The sequence below is a fragment of the Tamandua tetradactyla genome, chromosome 15, assembly GCF_023851605.1.
Source record: "Tamandua tetradactyla isolate mTamTet1 chromosome 15, mTamTet1.pri, whole genome shotgun sequence".
Classification (NCBI taxonomy): domain Eukaryota; kingdom Metazoa; phylum Chordata; class Mammalia; order Pilosa; family Myrmecophagidae; genus Tamandua; species Tamandua tetradactyla.
In genome coordinates, this window is record NC_135341.1 from 68,723,618 (window position 1) to 68,745,157 (window position 21,540).

Genomic DNA, 21,540 nt, shown 5'->3' on the forward strand with positions numbered 1-21,540 from the left:
ATGGAAAATAAGACTGAATAAAGAAAAATCATGAACTCTTCAATTGCGCCACCTGAGGGAGAGAACTCACACTACTTTATCCAAGTTATCTGTGCCCCATCCCATACCAACTACCCTTGATTTTTTGTCTACAATGTCTCTGCCTACACGACTGAGGAAGTCATTCACTTGTCTAGGCGCTAGCATACTTCCTTGAGTTTGCTGATTAGATAATTTAGGGAAATTTATTTGATTCTTTAACACCTTCAAATTTTATTTGAATCACTATAAAATAATAGGAAGGCAAACATAACTGCAAGTGCTAACAAAAAGTTCATATTGGTTTCAGATTTATTTTAGACATAGCAATTATTTTATCCAACACTCATATGGGAAATATGAATGAAAATCCATTCAATTCTCTGAGGAACTTAAGTTAAAAGTGAATATAACCAAATCCACAAAGGGAACTGGTATTAGATTCACAGCTCCAGGTTAAGAGTCTCTGAATCTTTACTTTGTTCTCAAATAGCATCACACCTGGGATTTAACTTTGTTTTTATAGTGGCCACTTCGCTTCATTTCATAGGGAACCAACAATTGACTACCACCGCCAAGAAAACCATTATCTTCAGAATCCTATAGAACAAATTACCCCACAATTGATGAATTTTTTAACTTCTAAATTTTAATTTTTTGTGGCACCCAGCATTTCTGGAGGCACATTTCTGGCATGTTGTAGACTATAATAGAAGTGTGTACTACTGAATTGGATAGAAAAAGGAAAAATTAACCATAAATATATAAGACAGTTATAAATATTTATGGCATATAAAAAAGTTGAGTGTCTTAAAAATTATCATTGCATCCAGGTATTCCTTTCACATTAATATTGGCTTTTAACCTTGAAACAGCCTATTTTGGAGGCAAAATGCACACAAACATACACACACATACTTAAATCTATGTTATAGGTTGTAAAGGATGATAAATGGCCAGATGGTGCTGAATCCAAGTTTGGTTTCATGCTGCCACAGATACCTTTAAGCTTTGAGATTTTTTTTGTGTGTGTGCATATTTTGTTATAAATCTAAATTGCTACTCAAAAACTCAAAGTCGGATATGATGCAAGATGTAAATAAAGCGAGATGATTTAAAAACAGCAGTTTTTCACATTTTGAATATTTGATGATAATTTGTCATACTGCAGAGTCTTTATCCAATGAGTATTTACATTCTCTATTAAACGAGTGTTTGGAATAACTTTCGGCTCCTCATGTTTTCATACTTCAGGTTGCCACAGTATAGTTATTTTAGCTACAATGATAGTGTGAAAAATAGAACCAAGTCTTGCCAAAATTGTCACCCTAGAAAGAATTCCAGTTGATTCATGTACTCAATGGATATTTATGGAAAATGGACTATGCATGCTGGACCACATATCCAGCCCTGGCATGCAAGCACCGGTAAATAACAACATGGTTCTGCTCCTCATGAATATACTTTCCTGTGAATTTCTAGATTTAGGACCTTGAGTTAAGATTTTTAATCACTCTGGATTTCATATTCTTATTTTTAAAAGAGAGAGAGATTGCTGTGGTCCCTGACAGTCTCCAGTTCTCAAAATTCTATTAACGAAATTTACTTATCTGTTATTCTTACATTGGAGAAAATATTTTGATGGGTGCATCTGCAAATTATTCAGGTTAGAACTATAAGTTATTTTTAATTATAAAGTCATCTATTAAGAGCGCATTTATAAATGCTTTGTTTTTTTTAAAACGTTTGTTAAGAATTGGGGAAAACACAATGATCTCAATAGGAAATGAAGGTGTACAAAGCACACAATTTCCTCATAACAACTGTCCTCATAACAACTGTCTTTCCAGGTATCATATTCAGAAATATCGTCATGTATTGATTAGACAAGGGAGTGCATTTATGGCTTAACAGCTGTTTGGTGATACTTCTTCCCCACAACAGCATTAGATATTAATTCATTTTGTTGGCAGAATGAACATGTATTCAATAACTACAAATCAAACGTGGAGTCATGGGCTTAAGTCTATCAAAGTCAGTATTGATTTGAATTGGTCCTGTAACTTAGTATTACCATAGGGAAATCTCCACTGAAATAATGAGAAAATCTCCACTGAAATATTGTTAATCACTGCGAGCAAATATTAATTTATTATCATTGCTTGGGTTTAGTACTAACACCGCATGCCAATGTTTAGAACGGCTAGGTGGTAATTTGTACTTAACTCATCTTAGATATATACACAGTGGAAGCAAACATGTAGAAATGTGAGTCATGGAAGCCACAATTTATGTAGGATGTAAGGCCAGGAGCAAAAGGCAATAGGTTAAACCTTTCAGCTGTAAGAAGATTTTTTTTTTAAATAAAAAAATCCAGTTGAATCATGTAATTCAAAAGAAACAATCACATAGAAGCCAACAAATTTGTACCTATTGTGCTCTAATGTTTATCATGATGCCTTCACATTTCATTCCTAGTCAAGAGAATTAGTTAACAAAATTTAAAATTGTCCCCAATTATGGAAAAAGTAGCCCACATTATAACTGTTTAAAAGTGGTGCCTTATTTTTGCTCACATGGGAATCAACCCAAAACATTCTGGAAAAAATGCTAGATACGCTTTTAAAAGCAGGCTGTAAACTTACATGGTACTAAGGAAGTCACTGAATAATGTTTTATGAATAAAATTAAGGTTTTGAAGCAAAGTTAGAAATATTTGTCAATTCTAATTTAGAATCACAAAATGATAGAATAATTGGCTTATAATTCAAAAGCTTGAGAAGTAGGTAGAAAGAGTGTAAATTCTTAAGAAAAAAACAAAGGAAACCTCACTCTAACATTGATCATGGACTGGCCAAACTGATAGTAAATACTTTGTGTTGCTTTTCCATGCCTTTCTACTAAAGAGAAACACATAAGTGGGTGAGTCAAAGATTGAGCCAAAGCTTGGAAAAACAAGTCTTTCCTTTCTTCTGATAAGTTTTAAACAGAAGGCAACATGAGGCAATGAAAAGTATATGGATCTTTCACCATTTACTATACTTCCATGCTTCAGTTTAAAATGGAGATGATCACACCAACCCGATAAGATAAACTGGATAATGAACATAAAATACTGAGTTCATATTGGGGATTCAATAAATATTAATTCTTTCTCATTTCCAAAAGATAATCTGAAAGCTTATTAGCTAGGACCCAGTGGCAGCAGTTTCACTGTGATTATGTATAAGACAGGTCTTGCTTAGAGGTGGGAAGAACATTGAATATAGAGTCAAGAGACGTAGGTTACCTTTGACCTTGGGAAAAACAGAGAAAATACCTCCCTTTTCTTTCCCTCAATTTCATGAAGTCTTAAATGAGACACCACGTATGAGAACACTGCAAATGGTCAAGCTTACAAATATTAGATTCTGAAATATGATTAAAGATAAGCAAAAACTGCTGGATAAGCCCCCATCACTATTTTTTTAATTTTTTTATTGTATAGTATAACACATATACAAAGCAAAGAAATAAAAAAAGCAATAGCTTTTTTTTTCTTTGGGTGCATGGTCCAGGAATTGAATGTGGGCCTCCCACATGAAAGGTGGGCATTCTAACCACTAAACTACCCGTGCACCTAAAAGCAATAGTTTTTAAAGCACTCTTCAACAAGTAGTTACAGGACAGATCTCAGAGTCTGTCATGGACTATGATATGATCCTTTCATATTTTTCCTTCTAGCTGCTCCAGAATATTGGAGGCTAGAGGGCTTAAGTATTTTTTTATCATCACAATTGACATTTTTTCCTTTTTTGTGTGTGAAAAATAACATATATACAAATTTCAAAGCACAGCACCACCATTAGTTGTAGAACAGATTTCAGAGTTTGACATCGGTTACAATTTCACAATTCTAGGTTTGGTTTTTTTTTTTTTTGCATGGGCAGACACCAGGATTGAACCTGAGTTTCTGGCATGGCGGGTGAGAATTCTGTCACAGAGCCACCGTCACATCACCCACAATTTAGGTTTTTACTTCTAGCTGCTCTAAAATACTGGAGACTAAAAGAGATATCAACTCAATGTTTCAGCATTCATATTCATTTGTTAAATCTTATCTTTTCTGCATAACTCCCACCATCACCTTTGATCTTTCCATCCCTCTCTTTAGGTGTGTTCGGGCTGTGGCAATTCTAACTTTTTCATATTGGAAGGGTCTGTCATTGATATGGGGTAGGAAGAAGGAACTATCTGATGTTCTGGAGAGGCTGGGTTAGGTTTCAGACTTATCTGGACCAATGACCCATCTGGAGGTTGTAGGTTTCTAGAAAGTTATTCTTGTTCATGGAACCCTTGTGGAATCTCATAAATTGCCCTAGGTTTTCTTTAGGATTGGCTGGATTGGCTGGAATGGTCCTGGTTGGGGGTCGGCAGGTTATGATAGGCAGCAGGTCTACCTGAAGCTTGTGTTAAGAACAACCTTCCAGAGTAGCCTCTCGACTCTATTTGAACTCTCTCTGCCACTGATAATTTATTAGTTACACTTCTTTTCCCCCTTTTGGTCAGGATGGAATTGTTGATCCCATGGTTCCAGGTCTGGATTCATCCATGGGAGACTTTCACCCTTGGATGTCATGTCCCATGTAAGGGGGAAAACCCTCATTACTAAGGCAAATTCTTTGAATTGGTGAACTATTTATTCTAGCAAATGTTGTTGATCCCTTGTTCAAAATACATCCTGAATTCACCTACCTCTTCACCATCACAGCTAAGGCCCCCTCATATCCTTCACTTGAGTTTAATCTCCATTAGGGTAGGGGTTTGGGCCATTCCCTTTTCAACTGCATTCTTAGTGTTTACAACAGTTCTTAATTTATTAGTAGGCCATCAATAAACATCAGTTAAATAAATGAATAAATGGATGAAAGTGGGCTTTAAAAGATGTATACATAAAAGTTTGAATTGGATTTTTCCTGCAATAACCCTAAATGCCATTTTCATCAGCTGTCTTATAATTTGATGAAGTTTGAATATGTCTTAATATGTTGAGTCAGTTTTGTGACACAAAAGCTTTACAAATTGCCTTGTGAGTTTTCTCTGAGGAAGTAAAAAGAGCCTATAGTCACCTTGACAGTATTAGCTAATGATTGCTGTGAGTTTATCATAGAGGTGCAGTTATTTTGCTCTATTTCTGGCATAGATAAAAAAATTAATTCATGTATTCTTCTCTGAATTGATACTTCACAAAAATACTGATCAGTATATTTTCACACTTACAGGACAGTTAGAAAAATAACCTGACTACTTATTTTATCAGGAGGCAGGGATTATCTAGCATGATTAGGAATCTGGGTTTAGAAATCAGAAAGAAATGGGCTCATTTTCTGACTATGTGATTTGGGGCAATTAAAGTACTATTTATTCATCTGTAAAATGGGGATTATATTTACAACACTGGATTTTTATAAGAATTAAATGATACATTGGATACAACTGTTGGCACCGTGTGTATTATCTTAATAAGTGACATAATAATAATAACTAATAAATAGTTGGTGAACTATACTTATATGAAGAATAATCCTGATTCCACATATTAATCTGTAATTTTTGTATTTTGAATAGCAAGAATTCCCCCCTTCCCTCATTTCATCTCATTAACTTATGCTCCATGTTAAAATTTCATAAAAGCTTTTCAACTTAGACCTACCAAGAATAGCCAGCACCATGCTGTCTTTAAGAACTTCCATGGAGCCCGAGCATACAAAGTAGATAGCCTGCAAAGCATCACCTTGACGCAGAAGATATTCCCCCGGAGCACAGAAAGAGGTTTTGATATGTAGAGACAGAGACCTGAGGCAGCCCCGGCTGGCACATTCAAAGAGGGACAATTGTAGGATCTCCTTGTTCAAGTGCATGGTGATGTCAGAACGCAGCTCATCTGGAAAGTCTTTCAGAAGCTGTCAAACAAGATAAAGGGGGGAATCAAATTGGAGTTAAGTTTAGCCTAATTGATTTACTTTGCAGAACATCAGAGAGGCTCTTCCTACTGTTTTGCTAACCAGAGTATAGAAGAAATATGTGTTTATATGATCTTGGAGAGCATATTCAGTGACTGCGACCCAAGTTTTGTGTGACTGAATAATCAACTGGTAATGAGTCTGGAGAAATAGAATTAATTAATCAAAGATTGTAGTATCGAAACACGTAGTGCATTGTGACTTGAATCTCACAGAGACTCCTATTCATGGCAGAAGATAGGCAATTTGGGTCCACTGGTGTTTCCTCCAGCACCATGATCATACAATGAGAGGAGGAAATATTTACTTTAAAATATTGGTTATTTGGCTACTTGTTTTGTTGGTGGAATGGTTGCTTGATTTATATATATCCCACAGTGGCAGTCTGGGATGTTTCTGGAAGTACACAGAACACCTCTGCTGGGAAATATTTACTTATTTATCATTTATTTTGCTTTGTTGGTTTTAAAGGCAAATGCTTGCTTAATCTAATGTTCCCAGATGAGACCACTCAACTATCCTAAGAACTGGTTCCTTTCAATAGTTCAATAGGAATAAAAAAGTAAGTCTACCTGATTGACCAATAAGGAAGTTATTGTAGAACATTGATGCAGCATTATGAAAACATAAGCCAAAGGAAATGAAAGAAGATGGCTTTAGTTTCATGAGTGATTAAAAAATTAACAGTTAAAGAAATTGGTGGTGTACTCTTCATTTTTGACATCTGCATTACAGCACCTTGCCTTTACCTTAAATTATGTGTGTTCTGCCTGAAAATGTCAACACGAGAAATGAACATTACCTCATTTGAATCTATTCCGTTGTTGACTGACCAGGTTGTTTGGAAATATTCAAGCATCCTTTGCTTGAGCTGCTGGGGCAGGTGATGGACACGTATGAAGTCCTTTAGATCTTTAGTTCGTGTATGATAGAGGGACCATCTGGAATACATCCTCTGTATGATCGCTGTGACATTTCCAAACACCAGGGCGTGCATTAAGGCTAGAAAGAATAGCACAACATAGAATGGAAGGGAAATATGATGGAGGTGCTGACCCTTTAAATCCAAATTTACTGTCTTCATATTCTGGACCCTAGTGGAACATGCTTATGGGGACATGAAGGTAACTGAGAAATCAGGATTAAAGGATGATTTTGATTACTGAATCATACTCCTTTTTGCTTGCTGGGATATTGGAGTAGAGAGAGGGGAATATCTGAAATCCTTAAATTGTAATCCAGCTGCACTGATATCTGAAATGTAAAAGCCCTTATCTTGTGCCTTTGTGACTGTAAGAGCTGTTAAACTCAGGAAGACAGATTTTGGGCTGTTGGCCATCTCCTACTATGCACCTAGTAATAAACTCTTTCTCTCTTTGAAACCCCAGTGCCCCAGGAATTGGTTATTGAGCACATAGGGCAAAAGAATTCATGGCCTTTGTCTGGTAATATGAAGATACAGCTATTTTGATGTGGGCATTTTGGTGCAGTCACTTTGTTAACAGAATGCATCTTGATGCAACCATTTTGATTCCAAATGGCTTAATTGGACTAAAAGTATTTTTTTAAATACTCAGTTACATGTAAAATAGGTCCCTAAGACCATACTCAATCTTTTAGCTGCCATTGCGGTGATGATGAACTTTTATTTTCTACTATATATATATTTGCATTGCTTTAATAGTTAGTGTTATTTTTATCATAGCAAATACAGTTTTAAAAAGTCTGGCATAACTGGTTAGCTTTTATGTGAATATTAGTCTCACCTCCAAAAGCCATCATTTTAAATTAGTTTAGTATATTAAATATGACACATTTATGGTAATGAAAGCATTGAGAAAGTTGTTAGAAATGTAATTGGAGACTTCCCGAGCAGTGTGAAGCTGAGATGAACATGGCGCTAATATAGCCCCAACGCCGCTCCAGCTCCCCAGTTGCATTAGTTTTAAGGGAAATCTCTGAAAATTGGAAATGCTGATTATTCAAGATTCAAGCAGATTCACAGAAAAAAGCAGGTATTCTTTTCTGAGTCACTGACACCATCCTGAGAAGAGCCAGTGTGGTGTACACACAACTCCTGTTGGATACGGTTTATCAGTCAGGTAAAATTCCACTCCACTTCTTCACTGAGTCTCCTCTCTTCTAGAAACCACTATGAGAGCATAATGAGGGAGAAGACTCTGTTCAACAGATTTCAAGGGGGAATGGAGATGAGTACGTTTCTTATGTAAAAAGGTAGGGCAAGAGGATGGACTGCACTTTCCAGGAGTACTTTCTAGGAGTTGCCCACCATGGGGAGTGGTTTAGGTAACTTGAAGTCAGAGAGAGCCATGGCAGGATTCTGAACTAAATGCTGATTAGCAGAACAGAATTTGATCTGCCTGGTCAGATACCAGCAGATAAACCTGCAAGGGTTTAGACTCACCTGGGGCTGTAAACTGAGGCAAGGTGAGTGGGCCATCAGGTTTCCTTATATTTATGGCTGATAAACTTTTGATATTTGCATTTCATCCCTGAACCCCATTCTGGGGGCAGATTTGACAATGTGGTAAGAAACTCAGGGGAGGGGTGAATTTATCAAGTTCAATAGTATTTAGTAAAACAAACAGAAAGAGAGAAACTAAAAATTTAGTAATTTGTCTATCAAGAGCTTTTCAAATGTTACTGAATGAAGACCTCAATTTCAACGAGCTTTGTTAGAAGTTTCTTGACATCAAATGCACCTATTAGTTTGAATGCGTCAACAAGTTATTACAGCTATCCTTCTGAATAGTTCAAGACAACCCCAATTCATATTCATTATTTATACAGTGTTCTCCATTTCCTGGAAATTACCAAACACTGGCTTACACATTTCGATATAATCAGAAACCAGAACTAAAATCTTTTATCAGGCATATGTCATTGTTTCTATATAAAAATATGGTCATCATACCTATAAAGCCACCCCTTCCATACCAAGGCCTTTGGCATTCTGAAAAGTCAATAAAATAAGGTGTAAGAAAGGATCTATATATTTGGGAAGCAATATAATGTTGCAAAGGGAATATGGATTTCAGAATCAGATGGGTTGGAAATTCCCATACATGGATTAAGTTCCCTTAAATGTTAAATGAAAGTAATAGTACCTTACTCATAGGGCTGTTTTGTGATTTTAAAAACTAGTATATAAGTAAAGTGCTTAGTAACTGTGTGAAAAACAGAGGGTGTTTAACTCATGTTAATTTTTCCTGAGAGCGAAGAGTATTAATATGAATTTTCAGAATGCTCAGCAAGCTATTAATGGAATAAAATGTGTGGAAAAGGGCTCAGATTTAAGATTTTCCAGGAACCACTCAAATAGTTGAGTCATTCTTGATAGAAATTACTTCTTGATGAAGAAATCTAATATATATTCAATAAATGCGTGCTGTAAGTAAGTATGTATTATTCCTAAATGTTAAAAAATGAAATATCTTCCAACAGGTCAAAAATATTCCAAGAAAAAAGTATATTGCGTCATAATTTAATGTTGAATGGTTCTAGGTAGTTTTAAAATACAGGCTCATTGTTTTTCTGTGTGTTTTTGGAAGCATAACATTTCTGATACTTAAATATTTTATTTGGAATGGAAGACTTCTATTTATGATAAGCAGTAACCAAAGAAAACTGATTCTCCTCCAAGTCAAAGAAATTAAACACACCACTTTAGGCTCTGCTAATATACTTATGGGCTAAGTATTTGGAAACCCTTCTATCTTAAAAATATGTAATAGTCTTTTCATGGAGATTAAACAAAGTAATGAGAACCATTTGATTCCATTTGTTTTAACACTGCTTTCTTTAATTATGTGTATGATTTTAACTTGGAATTGCTTAATAATAATGTGTGTAAAGCAGTTAAAGTAAGAGAAGCAATATGTTCAGATCATTTAACATCCTAATTGTACATTATCAATAAAATGAATTACCGGATTAATTGTAGCGTCATAAATGTGGTTGGAAAGTACTATTCTATGTCTGAGTCACCATAATTTCAAAGTCTCATTTCAGTATAGGGAATTAGTTCTTATTTAAATAGTTAAAAAAATAAAACATTGGCCCTCATATATTTTCATTTTCCAGAGTTGTTATGACCTCTCTGTCACCGGTTATCATTTTCACGCTGGTAGAGAGTGTGCCTAACTGTCAGGCTGAATCATTTCATCTGTTATTAAAGTTTGACTCAAGAATTTCTATATCCAGGTCAGTTTGAAAATAATCCCTCACTCTCATGAAATTTGATGTATATAATTCTTCAAGTAGGTTTTAGGCTGGCTGAGTGTGTGGGAAGCTTTTCTATTTTGTGTAGGAGTTTGGTAATAAAATGAATTTTGCAAAATCTCACCTCAGTATCAGATATTTGAAGGAACCTCAACAGTTGGGATTAAAAAAAAAGTTATTAGACCTCAAATGAGAAAAGCACTCCTAGAGGGCTAACCTGTTTCTCTCTTTCACTTTCTTTCTCCTTTGTGCTCTCTTCTCTTCCTTTTCCTTTCCCTCCCTTTCCTTCTCTCTTCCTTTCTATCTCTCTCTCATTTTTTTTCTTTCTCTCTGGATTTTTGGCTACATTGCTTTTCTGGGTATAACGTCATTGCTGATTTCTTTAGCCAACAGTTTTGGGGTGACTTCTGAGTCTCCTAAAATAAAAGGAGAGGCCAGAGCTCAGGTTTTGAAGGCCCTTGGCTGCCCTTCTCTTTTCTCCCACCTTCTCATTGCCCTGGAGTTCCCCAGTCTTTGCTAGAAGTACACCGCATTGCTGATGGGAGATGCTAGGGAAAATAAAGAGGGAGGACAATTTTCTAAGTGATGAATGTAAATGGCAGTGTAAAGAAATCTGGAAAACAGCTCGAATTGGTAGGTACCATAGCCCATACGGGTGCAAACAAATTATGTCTGGGTAGAATATGGTGGGTGGAGAAGGCCTAAGGGAAGCCGTCACTGTTAGAGTTCCATTCTACCTTTTAAATTGCAACAATCACTTCATATAAACTATCCTTGGTGATGTCATGTTTTCTAAGAAGCTTTATTCAACCTCTAGGGCCAAACTAATGGCCTCATTGATTTAGGTAGACCTATTAGGTGACTTTTAGGCAGTGGTTACTAATATAATAGGATTACATTATACTTTCAAAGATACAAGGATTTGGTCGTAGTATATTTTGTGATATAAAGGATATGTGTAGTTAGATATGAATAGTTCAGAAAATTTGGGATATAGTGAGAGAAGCTGAAAGGATATCTTTTGGTGATAGGATTATGTGTGGTTTCAGGGTTTTCTTGCCTGTTTTTCAGCCTTTTCTAAATGTGCATGGGCTACATTGTAATAACAAAAATTAAAAAGGAAAAAGAAGGCATCATTTGTCTAAGAGCCTATCTCTATTACTAAACTGTGAACTCTAAGAGGGAAAGTATAGCACCTTGACCACCTTTATTTCCCCAGCATCTCATACAGTGTCTGGCATAATATAAGTGTGCCACATTATTTATGGAACTGAAGTGGTTTTCTGATAATTTGATATTTTCTTTAAAACTCTTTACAATTAGAAACTAGTGGTTTAGAAAATTTTTAATGAACAGTTCAACCCCAAACCCACCCCTCATCCTCATCCCACTCTCCAAAGGCAACCTTTCAAACGATTAATTTTAGATTTTCTTGTTGTCACTAATATGTTAGACAATATGACCTTCTCTCAACATCTGAATTATTTTGTCTAAATTAATTGTCTAAATTCTATTGCTCAACTCATCATTATTAGACAATACCAAAAAATAAGCTGATATGAAAGGGGAGAGCTTGGATCACTCCTACCTATCTTCTCCCTGTTTCTCACCCCACACTTGATAGTTTTATTATTATTTAAATCTCACCTGTTGCAATTTTACAAGATAAATTAATATTGAAGTAAGACATGTAGAAAAAATTACACAGCTACTAAATGTAAAGCTCGCTGAGATTTTTCAAAGCGATCCTGTGGAATCACCATCTAGATGCATGAGCAGAATATTATTATCATCCTAGAGGCTGCTTTTGTGTCTTCGTCACTGTAACTAACCACCCCAGTTGCCAAAGGTCACACAGTTCTGAATGGTATTGCAATCAATAAGCTTTGCCTATTTTGAGTTTTTTATAAGTGAAATCATATATAAAATATGTATTTTTGTGCTTGGCTTCTCAGCTCAGCATTAAGATTCACTCATGTTGCTGCTTGCTATGGTAATTCATTTGTTCTCATTGATGTATAGTAGTCCACTGAATAATTATCTCACATTTTATTTATTTAGTCTATTAATGGGCATTTGGTCCATTTCTAGTTTGAGACTCTTATAATAACGCCCTGCATGCATGGTGTACAGTTAACCTTTCCACATTGCAGGGGTTAAGGGCACAGTGCTGCAGTGATCTGGAAAATTCATGTAAAATATCTTTGCACACCCTTCATACCAGAGAAGATGTCTGATTTTTTTTCTTTTACTTTTATGGAGTTTTTACAATTACCTTATTGACAAAATATAAAATATGTCACTACTATACATACTATATATATATTTTAAGCACTTCTGAGTTTCTAAACTTCTTCTATGTCATCTGCTCGCTTTTGCGTGTCCTCTGTGGCTTTCACAAGACCCCCCAAAATTTCCCATTCAATTTCTTATGCCGACCTGCAATATATTCAAACCGTGATGAGGAAAGTTGTGACGTAGAAAGGATAATGGTATATGCGTTTTGATGTACTAATATATTCATTTCTGTTGGGTGCATACTCAAAAATGGAATTGTTGAGTCCCAAAGTTATGTTCAGATTTGGTAGATACTTCCATTAGCAGTGTAGGAGAAGTCAAGGTGTGCCATATCTGTCTAGAATTAGCTTCAACTTAAAATTTTAAGAAGCATCATGATTGTGTTTCAAAATGTGGATATAAACAGTTGATGCAGCAACATTTTTTGAAAGACAATCATTTCCCCCTTTGCATTGCAGTGTCACCTATGTCATAAATGGAATGACCGTTTACATGTAGGCCTGTTTGTATTCTATTCCATTGGCCTATTTGTCCATTCTTGAACCAATGCCATGCTTTTTTAATTACTGTAACAATTCATAATACATCTTGGCATTTGTAGCACAATCTTCTAATTTTGTTCTTCATGCTTGCTTTGATTAGTTTTAGCCTTTTGTACTTCCACTAAGTTTTAGAGGCAGCTTGTCAATTTTTAGGCACATATAGACAAACACACTTAGAGAGATTTTTACTGGCATTGCACTGAAAATGTTTAGATTAATTTAAGTATAACTGACATGTTTATAATTTTGAGTTTTCCATCACCGTTGTATGAGTTTCCATTATTTTAGGCCATTGGTGTACTTTCTTGCTAATGATCTGTAGTTTTCTTTGTAGAGATATGTCTAGGCCTGGATTAGTTCTTTCATTACTTTGCTTAGGCCCTTTGTTTGATAGTCTTACCCATTCTTCTCATATCTCAGGGATGGTACAGTCTCTAATTACAGATACCGATATAATCTTAAATGGAAACTTAATATACATAAAAGCTATAGCCTAAACAACTCTTGGGAAATTCTGGTGGTTTTCCAGAGTTCTCCCAGCTTGGTTCACTCAGTGCGTTTTCACATCTTCATCTATACACAGCCCAAAAGCACCTCTGCCCTAGGTAAGAATCTGAGGTTGTGGCAGTCCCCAGCCTCATTTAACACTCCTACTGCTTACTTTAGAAGTAAATATTGTGTCCCTACCATCAGCAATTTCATCAGCCTTGTGTGGGTTTCTTAAAACCATACCCTAGACTTGTATCCATGGTAATGTACAATTTAAACTGTTCTTTATAAGAAATGTCCTCCAGTGCAGCTAGTAAATAGCCAGGAATTGAATGGAACAACTGTTGGGGGAATGTCGGTGACCAGACACACATACAACAGCCTGGAATGGGTGAAATGGCTGAGACCCCACACAGAACTGTACATCTTCCAGGCTGTGGGAGGTCAGCAGCCCACCCCAAAAGTCTTGGCTGACTAGCTCCAGAGAGAAAAAGAAACAGACACTAGAAGGAGCAAGGAAGCCTCAAACAAGCTACGATTGTGGAATTAGTTAACACATTTGGATTGCTGAAAAAAGGACCCAAGCACAGATAAGCCTAGAGTAAGCACTGAAGGAACCAGGAATTTTGTCCTGCAGAGTGAGGGCAGGGGGTCAGAAAAAAATAACAACAATGACAACAGAGGCTTTTTGAATTGGGCAGCACAAAATACTGGAAAAGTGCTGGGCCTCAAGAAAAGGGGCTCATAGATCCTGAGGACACATAGAACCATGTACCAATTCCAGCTCCTGATTGGCAAACTTAGGGAGCTAGAGTCTGGCTCTGAAAAGTCTTTTATTCTCTCTCTCTCTTTTTACTTTCTAACAGCTCATTAGATAGAGCTATGAGCATTCTCATGCTTCATACTACCTCAGGCTAGGGCAAAATTAAGTTACTGAGAGACAAAGTAACTAGTCAGGTAAAGGGGATAATTCTTAAAGGATGCATCTTCTTCCACAAGAAAAGGGGGCTGGGGCCCAGCTCAAGTAGAGATTCTCCTTTAGGGAATTCAAGACACAGGGACTGGAAAACAGAAGCAATATAAGGCCACCTTCTACCTCAGCCTCTTTCTCAACCACACCACTGGCAGGGAGAGGCTGCTGAGAAATAAAGGCTCTGCATCACTTTAAGCTGGTGGGAAGTTGTGGGCAGACAAGCACAACATGCTGGGAAGGAGAGGAAAAGCACAGAGTCTAGAGGCTTCATAGGAATGTCTGACAATCTTCTGGGTCTCACCTTCAGGGAAACTTGACATTGGTTACACCCTCTACCTGAGACATAGGCCTGCAAGGTCTCAGAAAATCTGACTGAGATCGATCATATCAGAGGTGACCCTCCTCAAATAAAGGTTCCATATAGGCAGGGCAAGAGCCAGAAAAACAAGAACTGAAAATTTCTGATGCATTAAACACAAGCTATGCTACAGATATAGAATAAGTTGAACTGAATGCTAAAGAACAGATAGAGAACTAAGCCAACAAACAAGAAAAGCCTAGGTAAAAGAGTGAAAATGACCTCTGGAATAAACTAATTAAGGAAATCACCAGCAAAAATAATGAGTTATACTAGGAAATGATACTAGTTAAACTAGGAAAACTGAAGACACAGCCCAGCCAAAGGAACAAACCCACATTTCAAATGAGATACAGGAGTTGAAACAACTAATTAAGGATGTTTGAACAACATGAAAAATCACATCAAAAATCAAATCAATAAGTTGAAGGATGATGTTGCAAAAAAGATGAAGGATATAAAGAAGACACTAGGTAAACATAAAGAAGAGCCTGAAAGTTTGAAAAAACAAATGGCAGAACTTATGGGAATGAAAGGCACAATAGAAGAGATGAAAAACACAATGGAGACCTGTAACAGCAGATTTGATGAGACAGAAGAAAGGAATAGTGAACTAGACAATAGGAAATATAAAATCTAACACACAAAAGAATAGATAAGGAAAAGAATAGGAAAATATGAGCAGGGTCTCAGGAAATTGAATGACAACATGAAGCACATGAATATGCATGTTATGGGTGTCCCAGAAGAAAAAGAGAAGGGAAAACGGGGAGAAAGACTAATAAAAGATATAATCACTGAAAATTTCACATCTCTTATGAAAGACAGAAAATTGGGGATCCATGAAGCAAACAGCTTACCTCAAACAGAGTAGATTCAAATAGACATACTCCAAGACATTTACTAATCAGACTGTTAAATGTCAAAGACAAAGAAAGAATTCTGAAAGAAGCAAGAGAAAAGCAATCCATCACATTCAAGGGAAGCTTGATAAGACTATGTGCAGAGTTCTCAACAGAAATCATCAAGATAAGAAGACAGTGGTATGATATATTTAAGATTCTGAAAGAGAAAAACTGGCAACCAAGAATTTTGTACCCAGCAAAACTGTCCTTCAAAAATAAGGGAGAGTTTAAAACATTTTCATAAAGACTAAGAGAATTTGTGACTGAGACTACTTTATAGAAAATAATAAAGGGATCACTACAGGCAAATAAGAAAATGTAGGAAAGAGAGCTATGAGAAAAGTGTAGAAATGAAGACTATCAGTAAAGGTAAAAAAAAAAAACAAGAAAAAAATAAGATATGACATATGAAATCCAAAAGACAAAATGATAGAAGAAAGTACTGCCTTTACAGTAATGACATTAAATGTTAATGGATTAAACTCCCTAATAAAAAGTCATAGACTGGAAGAATATATTAAAAAATAGGACCCACCTATATGCTGTCTACAAGTGACTCACTTTAGACCCAAGGACAAAAGCAGATTGAAAATAACAGTTTGGAAAAAGATATTTCATGCAAACAACAACCAGAAAAGAGTGGGTATGGCTATACTAATATCAGATAAATTAGGCTTCAAATGTAAGACAATTAAAAGAGACAAAGAAGGACACTATGCATTATTGAAAGGGACAATTCATCAAGGAGACATAACAAACATAAATATTTTGCACCAAGCCAAAGTGCCCCAAAATACATGAAGCAAACACTGACAACACTGAAGGGAGAAGTAGACACCCCTACAATAATAATAAATGGAGACTTCAAATCACCACTCCCACCAGTGGATAAGATATTTAGACAGGGAGTCAATGAGATTTTGAATAATATGATAAATTACCTAGATTTAACAATTACAGAACATTACACCTTGAAAGAGTAGGATACACATTTTTTCTCAAGTGCTCATGGATCATTCTCAAGGATAGGCCACATGCTGGGTCAAAAAGCAAGTCTCAATAAAAAGAGTGTTTTGTAATTGACTTTCTCAGATCATAACGGAATGAAGTTGGAAATCAATAATAGCAGAGGGCCAGAAAATTCACAAATATAAGGAGGCTAAACAACTCTTAAACAACCTGTGGGTCAAGGAAGAAATTACAAGAAAAATCAGTAAATATCTTGAGGCAAATGAAAATGAAAACATAACACATCAAAACTTACAGTATGCAGCAAAAGTGGTGCTGAGAGGGAAATTTATTGCCCTAAATGCTGATATTAAAAAAGAAGAAAGAGCAAAATTTGAAGAATTAACTTTTCACCTAGAGAAAAGTAGAGAAAGAACAACACACTAACCCCAAAAGAAACGAAAGGAAAGAAATAACAATTAGAGCATAAATAAACAAGATTGAGAATATAAAAACAATAGAGAAAATCAACAAAACCAAAAATTGATTCTTTGAGAAAATCAATAAGATCAATGGATCCTTAGCTCGGATGGCAAAAAATGAGACAGAATGAGAGGGGATGCAAATAAATACAATCAGAAATGGGAGAGGAGACATAACCATTGACCTCACAGAATAAAGGAGGCAATGAGAGGATACTATGAACAACTATATGCTAATAAACTAAACAACGTAGATGAAATGCACAACTTTCTAGAACAGCATGAGCAAACAACATTGACTTGAGAAGAAATAGATGACCACAAGAAACTAAACACAAGAGATTGAATCAGTCATCAAGAAGCTCACAAAACAGAAAAGTCCAGAACCAGATGGCTTTCACATGTAAATTCTATCAAGTATTCAAGACATAATTAGTACCAATTCTGCTCAAACATTTCAAAAAATTTGAAGAGGATGGAAAGCTACCTAACTCATTCTATGAAGTCAACATCACCCTAATATCAATGCCAAAAAAAAAAAAAATACACAAGTAAAGAAAGTTACAGATCAATCTCTTTAATGAGTATAGATGCAAAAATTCTCAACAAAATACTTGCAAATAGTATCCAGGAACACATAAAAGAATTATACACCATGCCCAAGTGGGATTTATTCCAGGTATGCAAGGCTGTTTCAACACAAGGAAATCAATTACTACAACATATCACATCAATAAATCGAAATGGACAAACCACATGGTTTTCTCAATTGATGCAGAAAAGGCACTTGACAAAATTCAACATAATTTCTTGATGAAAACACTTCAAAGGATAAGAATAGAAGGAAATTTCCTAAACATGTTAAAGGGAATATTTAAAACCCGCCGCCAACATCATATTCAATGGGGGAAAGACTGAAAGCTTTCCCTCTAAGACCACAAACAAGACAAGGATGACTGCTGTCACCCTTATTTTCATCATTGTGCTTCAAGTTCTAGCCAAATAAATTAACCAAGAAAAAGAAATAAAGGGCATCCAAACTGGAAAAGAAGAAGTAAAATTCTCACTATTTGTTGATGACATGATACTATATCTTGAAAGTCCTAAAAAATCTACAGGAAAACTACTAAAGCTAATAAATGAGTACAATAAAAGTGGCAGGGTACAAGAGCAACACCTAAAAATCAGTCATGTTTCTATACACTAGTGATGAGTAATCTGGGGAGGAATTCAAAAAAAAATTCCATTTATAATTGCAATAAAAAGAATCAAATATTTAGGTATACATTTAATAAGCACACACAAAAAAACTATGCACAGAAAACTACAAGAAATTGTAGGAATTTCCATTTAACTATGGAAAACTTAAATAAATGGAAGGGCATACTGTGTTCATGGATTGGAAGACTAAATATAGTTAAGATTCCAATTCTATCCAAACTGATTTATAGATTCACTGCAATACCAATTAAAATCCCAACAACTTACTTTGCAGAAATAGAAAAACCAATAACCGAATTTATTCAGAAGGACAGGGTGCCCCGAATAGCTAAAAATGTCTTGAGAAAGGAAAATGAAGTGGGAGCATTCATACAACCTGACTTTAAAGCAAAGTATAAAGCTACAGTGGTCAAAACAGCATGATATTGGCATAAAGATAGATATACTGACAAATGGAATGGAATTGAGTGTTCAGAAATAGACCATCCTATCTACAGACAAATCTTTGATGAAGGAGTAAAGCCAACTCAACTGGGACAAAGCAGCCTCTTCAATAAATGGTGTTTGGAGAACTGGATATATATATGCAAAATAATGAAGGAGGACCCATATCTCATACCTTATTAAAAAATTAACTCAAAATGGATGAAAGACCTAAACATTAGAGTTAAGACCATACAACTTTGGGCAGGCAATGGTGGCTCAGCAGCAGAATTCTTGCCTGCCATGCTGGAGACCCAGTTCAATTCCCAGAGCCTGCCCTTGCCGCCCCATCCCCCCCCCCAAAAAAAGAATATTCAACATTTAGAAGAAAATGTAGGGAAATAGCTTATAAATCTTGTTATAGGAAGTAGTTTCCTAGACCTTACACATCAAACCATGAGCAATGAAAAGAGAAATAGATCAATGGGGTCTCCTCAAAATTAAACACTTTTGTGCATCAAAGAACTTTGTCAGGAAAGCAAAAAGGTGGTCTACACAATGGAAGACAATATTTGGAAACCACATATCAAATAAGGGTTTAATATCCAGAATATATAAAGAGATTCTACAGCTCAACAACAAAAAGACAAAAAACCCAACTAAAAAAATGGGCAAAAGAAATGAACAGACCCTTTTCAGAAGAGGAAATACAAATGGCTAAGAGACATATGAAAAGATGGTCAACTTCACTGGCTATTAGGGAAAAATCAACATGAGATATTATCTCACACCCACTAGAATGGCCATTATCAAAACATAGAAAATGACAATTGCTGGAGAGGATGTGGAGAAAGAGGCACACTTATCCACTGTTGGTGGGAATGTAGAATATTGCAAGCGCTCTTGAAGGCAGTTTGATGGTTCTACAGGGAGCTAAGTATAGAATTGCCATATGATCCAGTAACCCCATTATTAGTTATATATTCAGAGGAACTGAAGACAAGGACACAAATGGACATTTGCACACCAGTGTCTATAACAACATTATTCACGATTGCCAAGAGATGGAAACAGCCCAAATGTCCATCAACAGATGAGTGGCTAAACAAGCTGTGATATATGCATATGATGGAATATTATGTAACTGTAAGGTAGAATAAAGTGATGAAGTATGTAACAATGTGGACGAGCAGAAACAAAAGGAAAAATACTTTATGGTCTTTCTAATATGAACTAGCATTAATGAGTGAAACTTTGAGAGTTAAAGTTAAGAACACAGGTTATCAGGAGATAGAAGGTGCATAGCTATTGGGATTTGGTACTACAGTGCAGAATGTGCAACAGAACTGATTGTAACGATTCAGAAATGGATAGCACAATACTATCTGATGTAGCACAATAATATAAAGACTAAATGAATGAATGTGAGTGTGGTTGAGGGAGAAGGGCTGGAGGCATGTATGATACCAAAGCATAAAGACTGAGACAGTATAATTTAGGAATGCCTAGAGTGGACAATGTGGTGATTAAATGTGAAAATACAAGAAGGTTTTTGCATGAGGGAGAACAAATGAATGCCAGCATTGCAAAGTGTTGAAAATGGGCTGGTATACAAGAAAAATGCAATCAGTGCAAGTCAGGGTCTATAGTTAGCAGTAACATGGTAATATGATAATCTGCTTCCATTGGATGTAGCAAAGGCAATACGCCAAAACTAAATGTCAATAAGCTGGGGATATGAGGAAGAGGTATGGGATTCTTTGTGGAAGAACAGGAAATGTCTTCATGTAGATTGTGGTGACAAAGGCATGGGATATATGATTATACTGGGAGCCACTGATTTTTTTACTTGGGTCGGATTGTATGATGTGCTAATAAAATTGTTTAAAAAATGAACAGAGAGCTACAAGTGCTCAGAAAATGTAGGAAAGCGATGTACCTATTCACTGTTGATTAGGAAGGAGAGTGGTCCAGCCCCTTGGAAGGCACTGTGGTGATTCCACAGGAGGCTAGAGGTGGGGTTGCCATTTGATCCTGTAACCCCATTTCTAGATATATAGCTGAAGGAACCAAGTTTGGGGACAAAAATGGACATTTGTACACTGGTGTTTATGGTGGCAGTGTTCCCGATCTGCAATGGGTAGAGGTGGCCTAAAGGGACAACAACTGAGAAATGGAAGAGGAAACTGTGGTGTATACATGCAATGGACCACTGAGAAACTGCAAAAAGGAGTGAAGTTGTTAGGCATGCATCTAGGTGAATGAACCTTAAGGACAGTATGTTGAGTGAAATGTCAGAAAGAAAAAGACAAATATTCTCATACCTCACTCATATGGACTAACTATAATATACAAACTCTGAGAATTGAAGTTGAGAGCATGGGTTATTAGGTTGAGGCCTATTGTAAAGGTTCATAGATTGTAAGATCTTAACACAGTTACATCTATTCATGAGTTGTAACTGTTATTCCTAAATTCTGACATGCTGAGTATTTGTATATAATCCGGTCATTCCCTGGAATTTCCAGTATTTGTGTGACATCTGAGACAGAGTTAGAGCTCCGAAGCTATGAAAGTCAACATTACTTCATATAGCAACTGTTAAAAAAAGTTGAAAAAGTGATCAGACCTTGACTAGA

At 36.0% G+C, this 21,540-nt stretch overlaps 1 protein-coding gene across 1 annotated transcript in view; it reads right to left on the reverse strand.

Annotated features, from left to right (window-relative positions):
• KCNH8 (potassium voltage-gated channel subfamily H member 8) overlaps positions 1-21,540 on the reverse strand; it is a 396,752-nt gene that overhangs the window by 87,105 nt on the left and 288,107 nt on the right. The window contains exons 9-10 of the mRNA XM_077130036.1: positions 6,823-7,022; positions 5,711-5,960 (exon numbers count right to left, since the gene is read on the reverse strand). Of these exons, the coding sequence (XP_076986151.1) occupies positions 5,711-5,960; positions 6,823-7,022 (450 nt within the window). The remainder of the gene's footprint in view (positions 1-5,710; positions 5,961-6,822; positions 7,023-21,540) is intronic.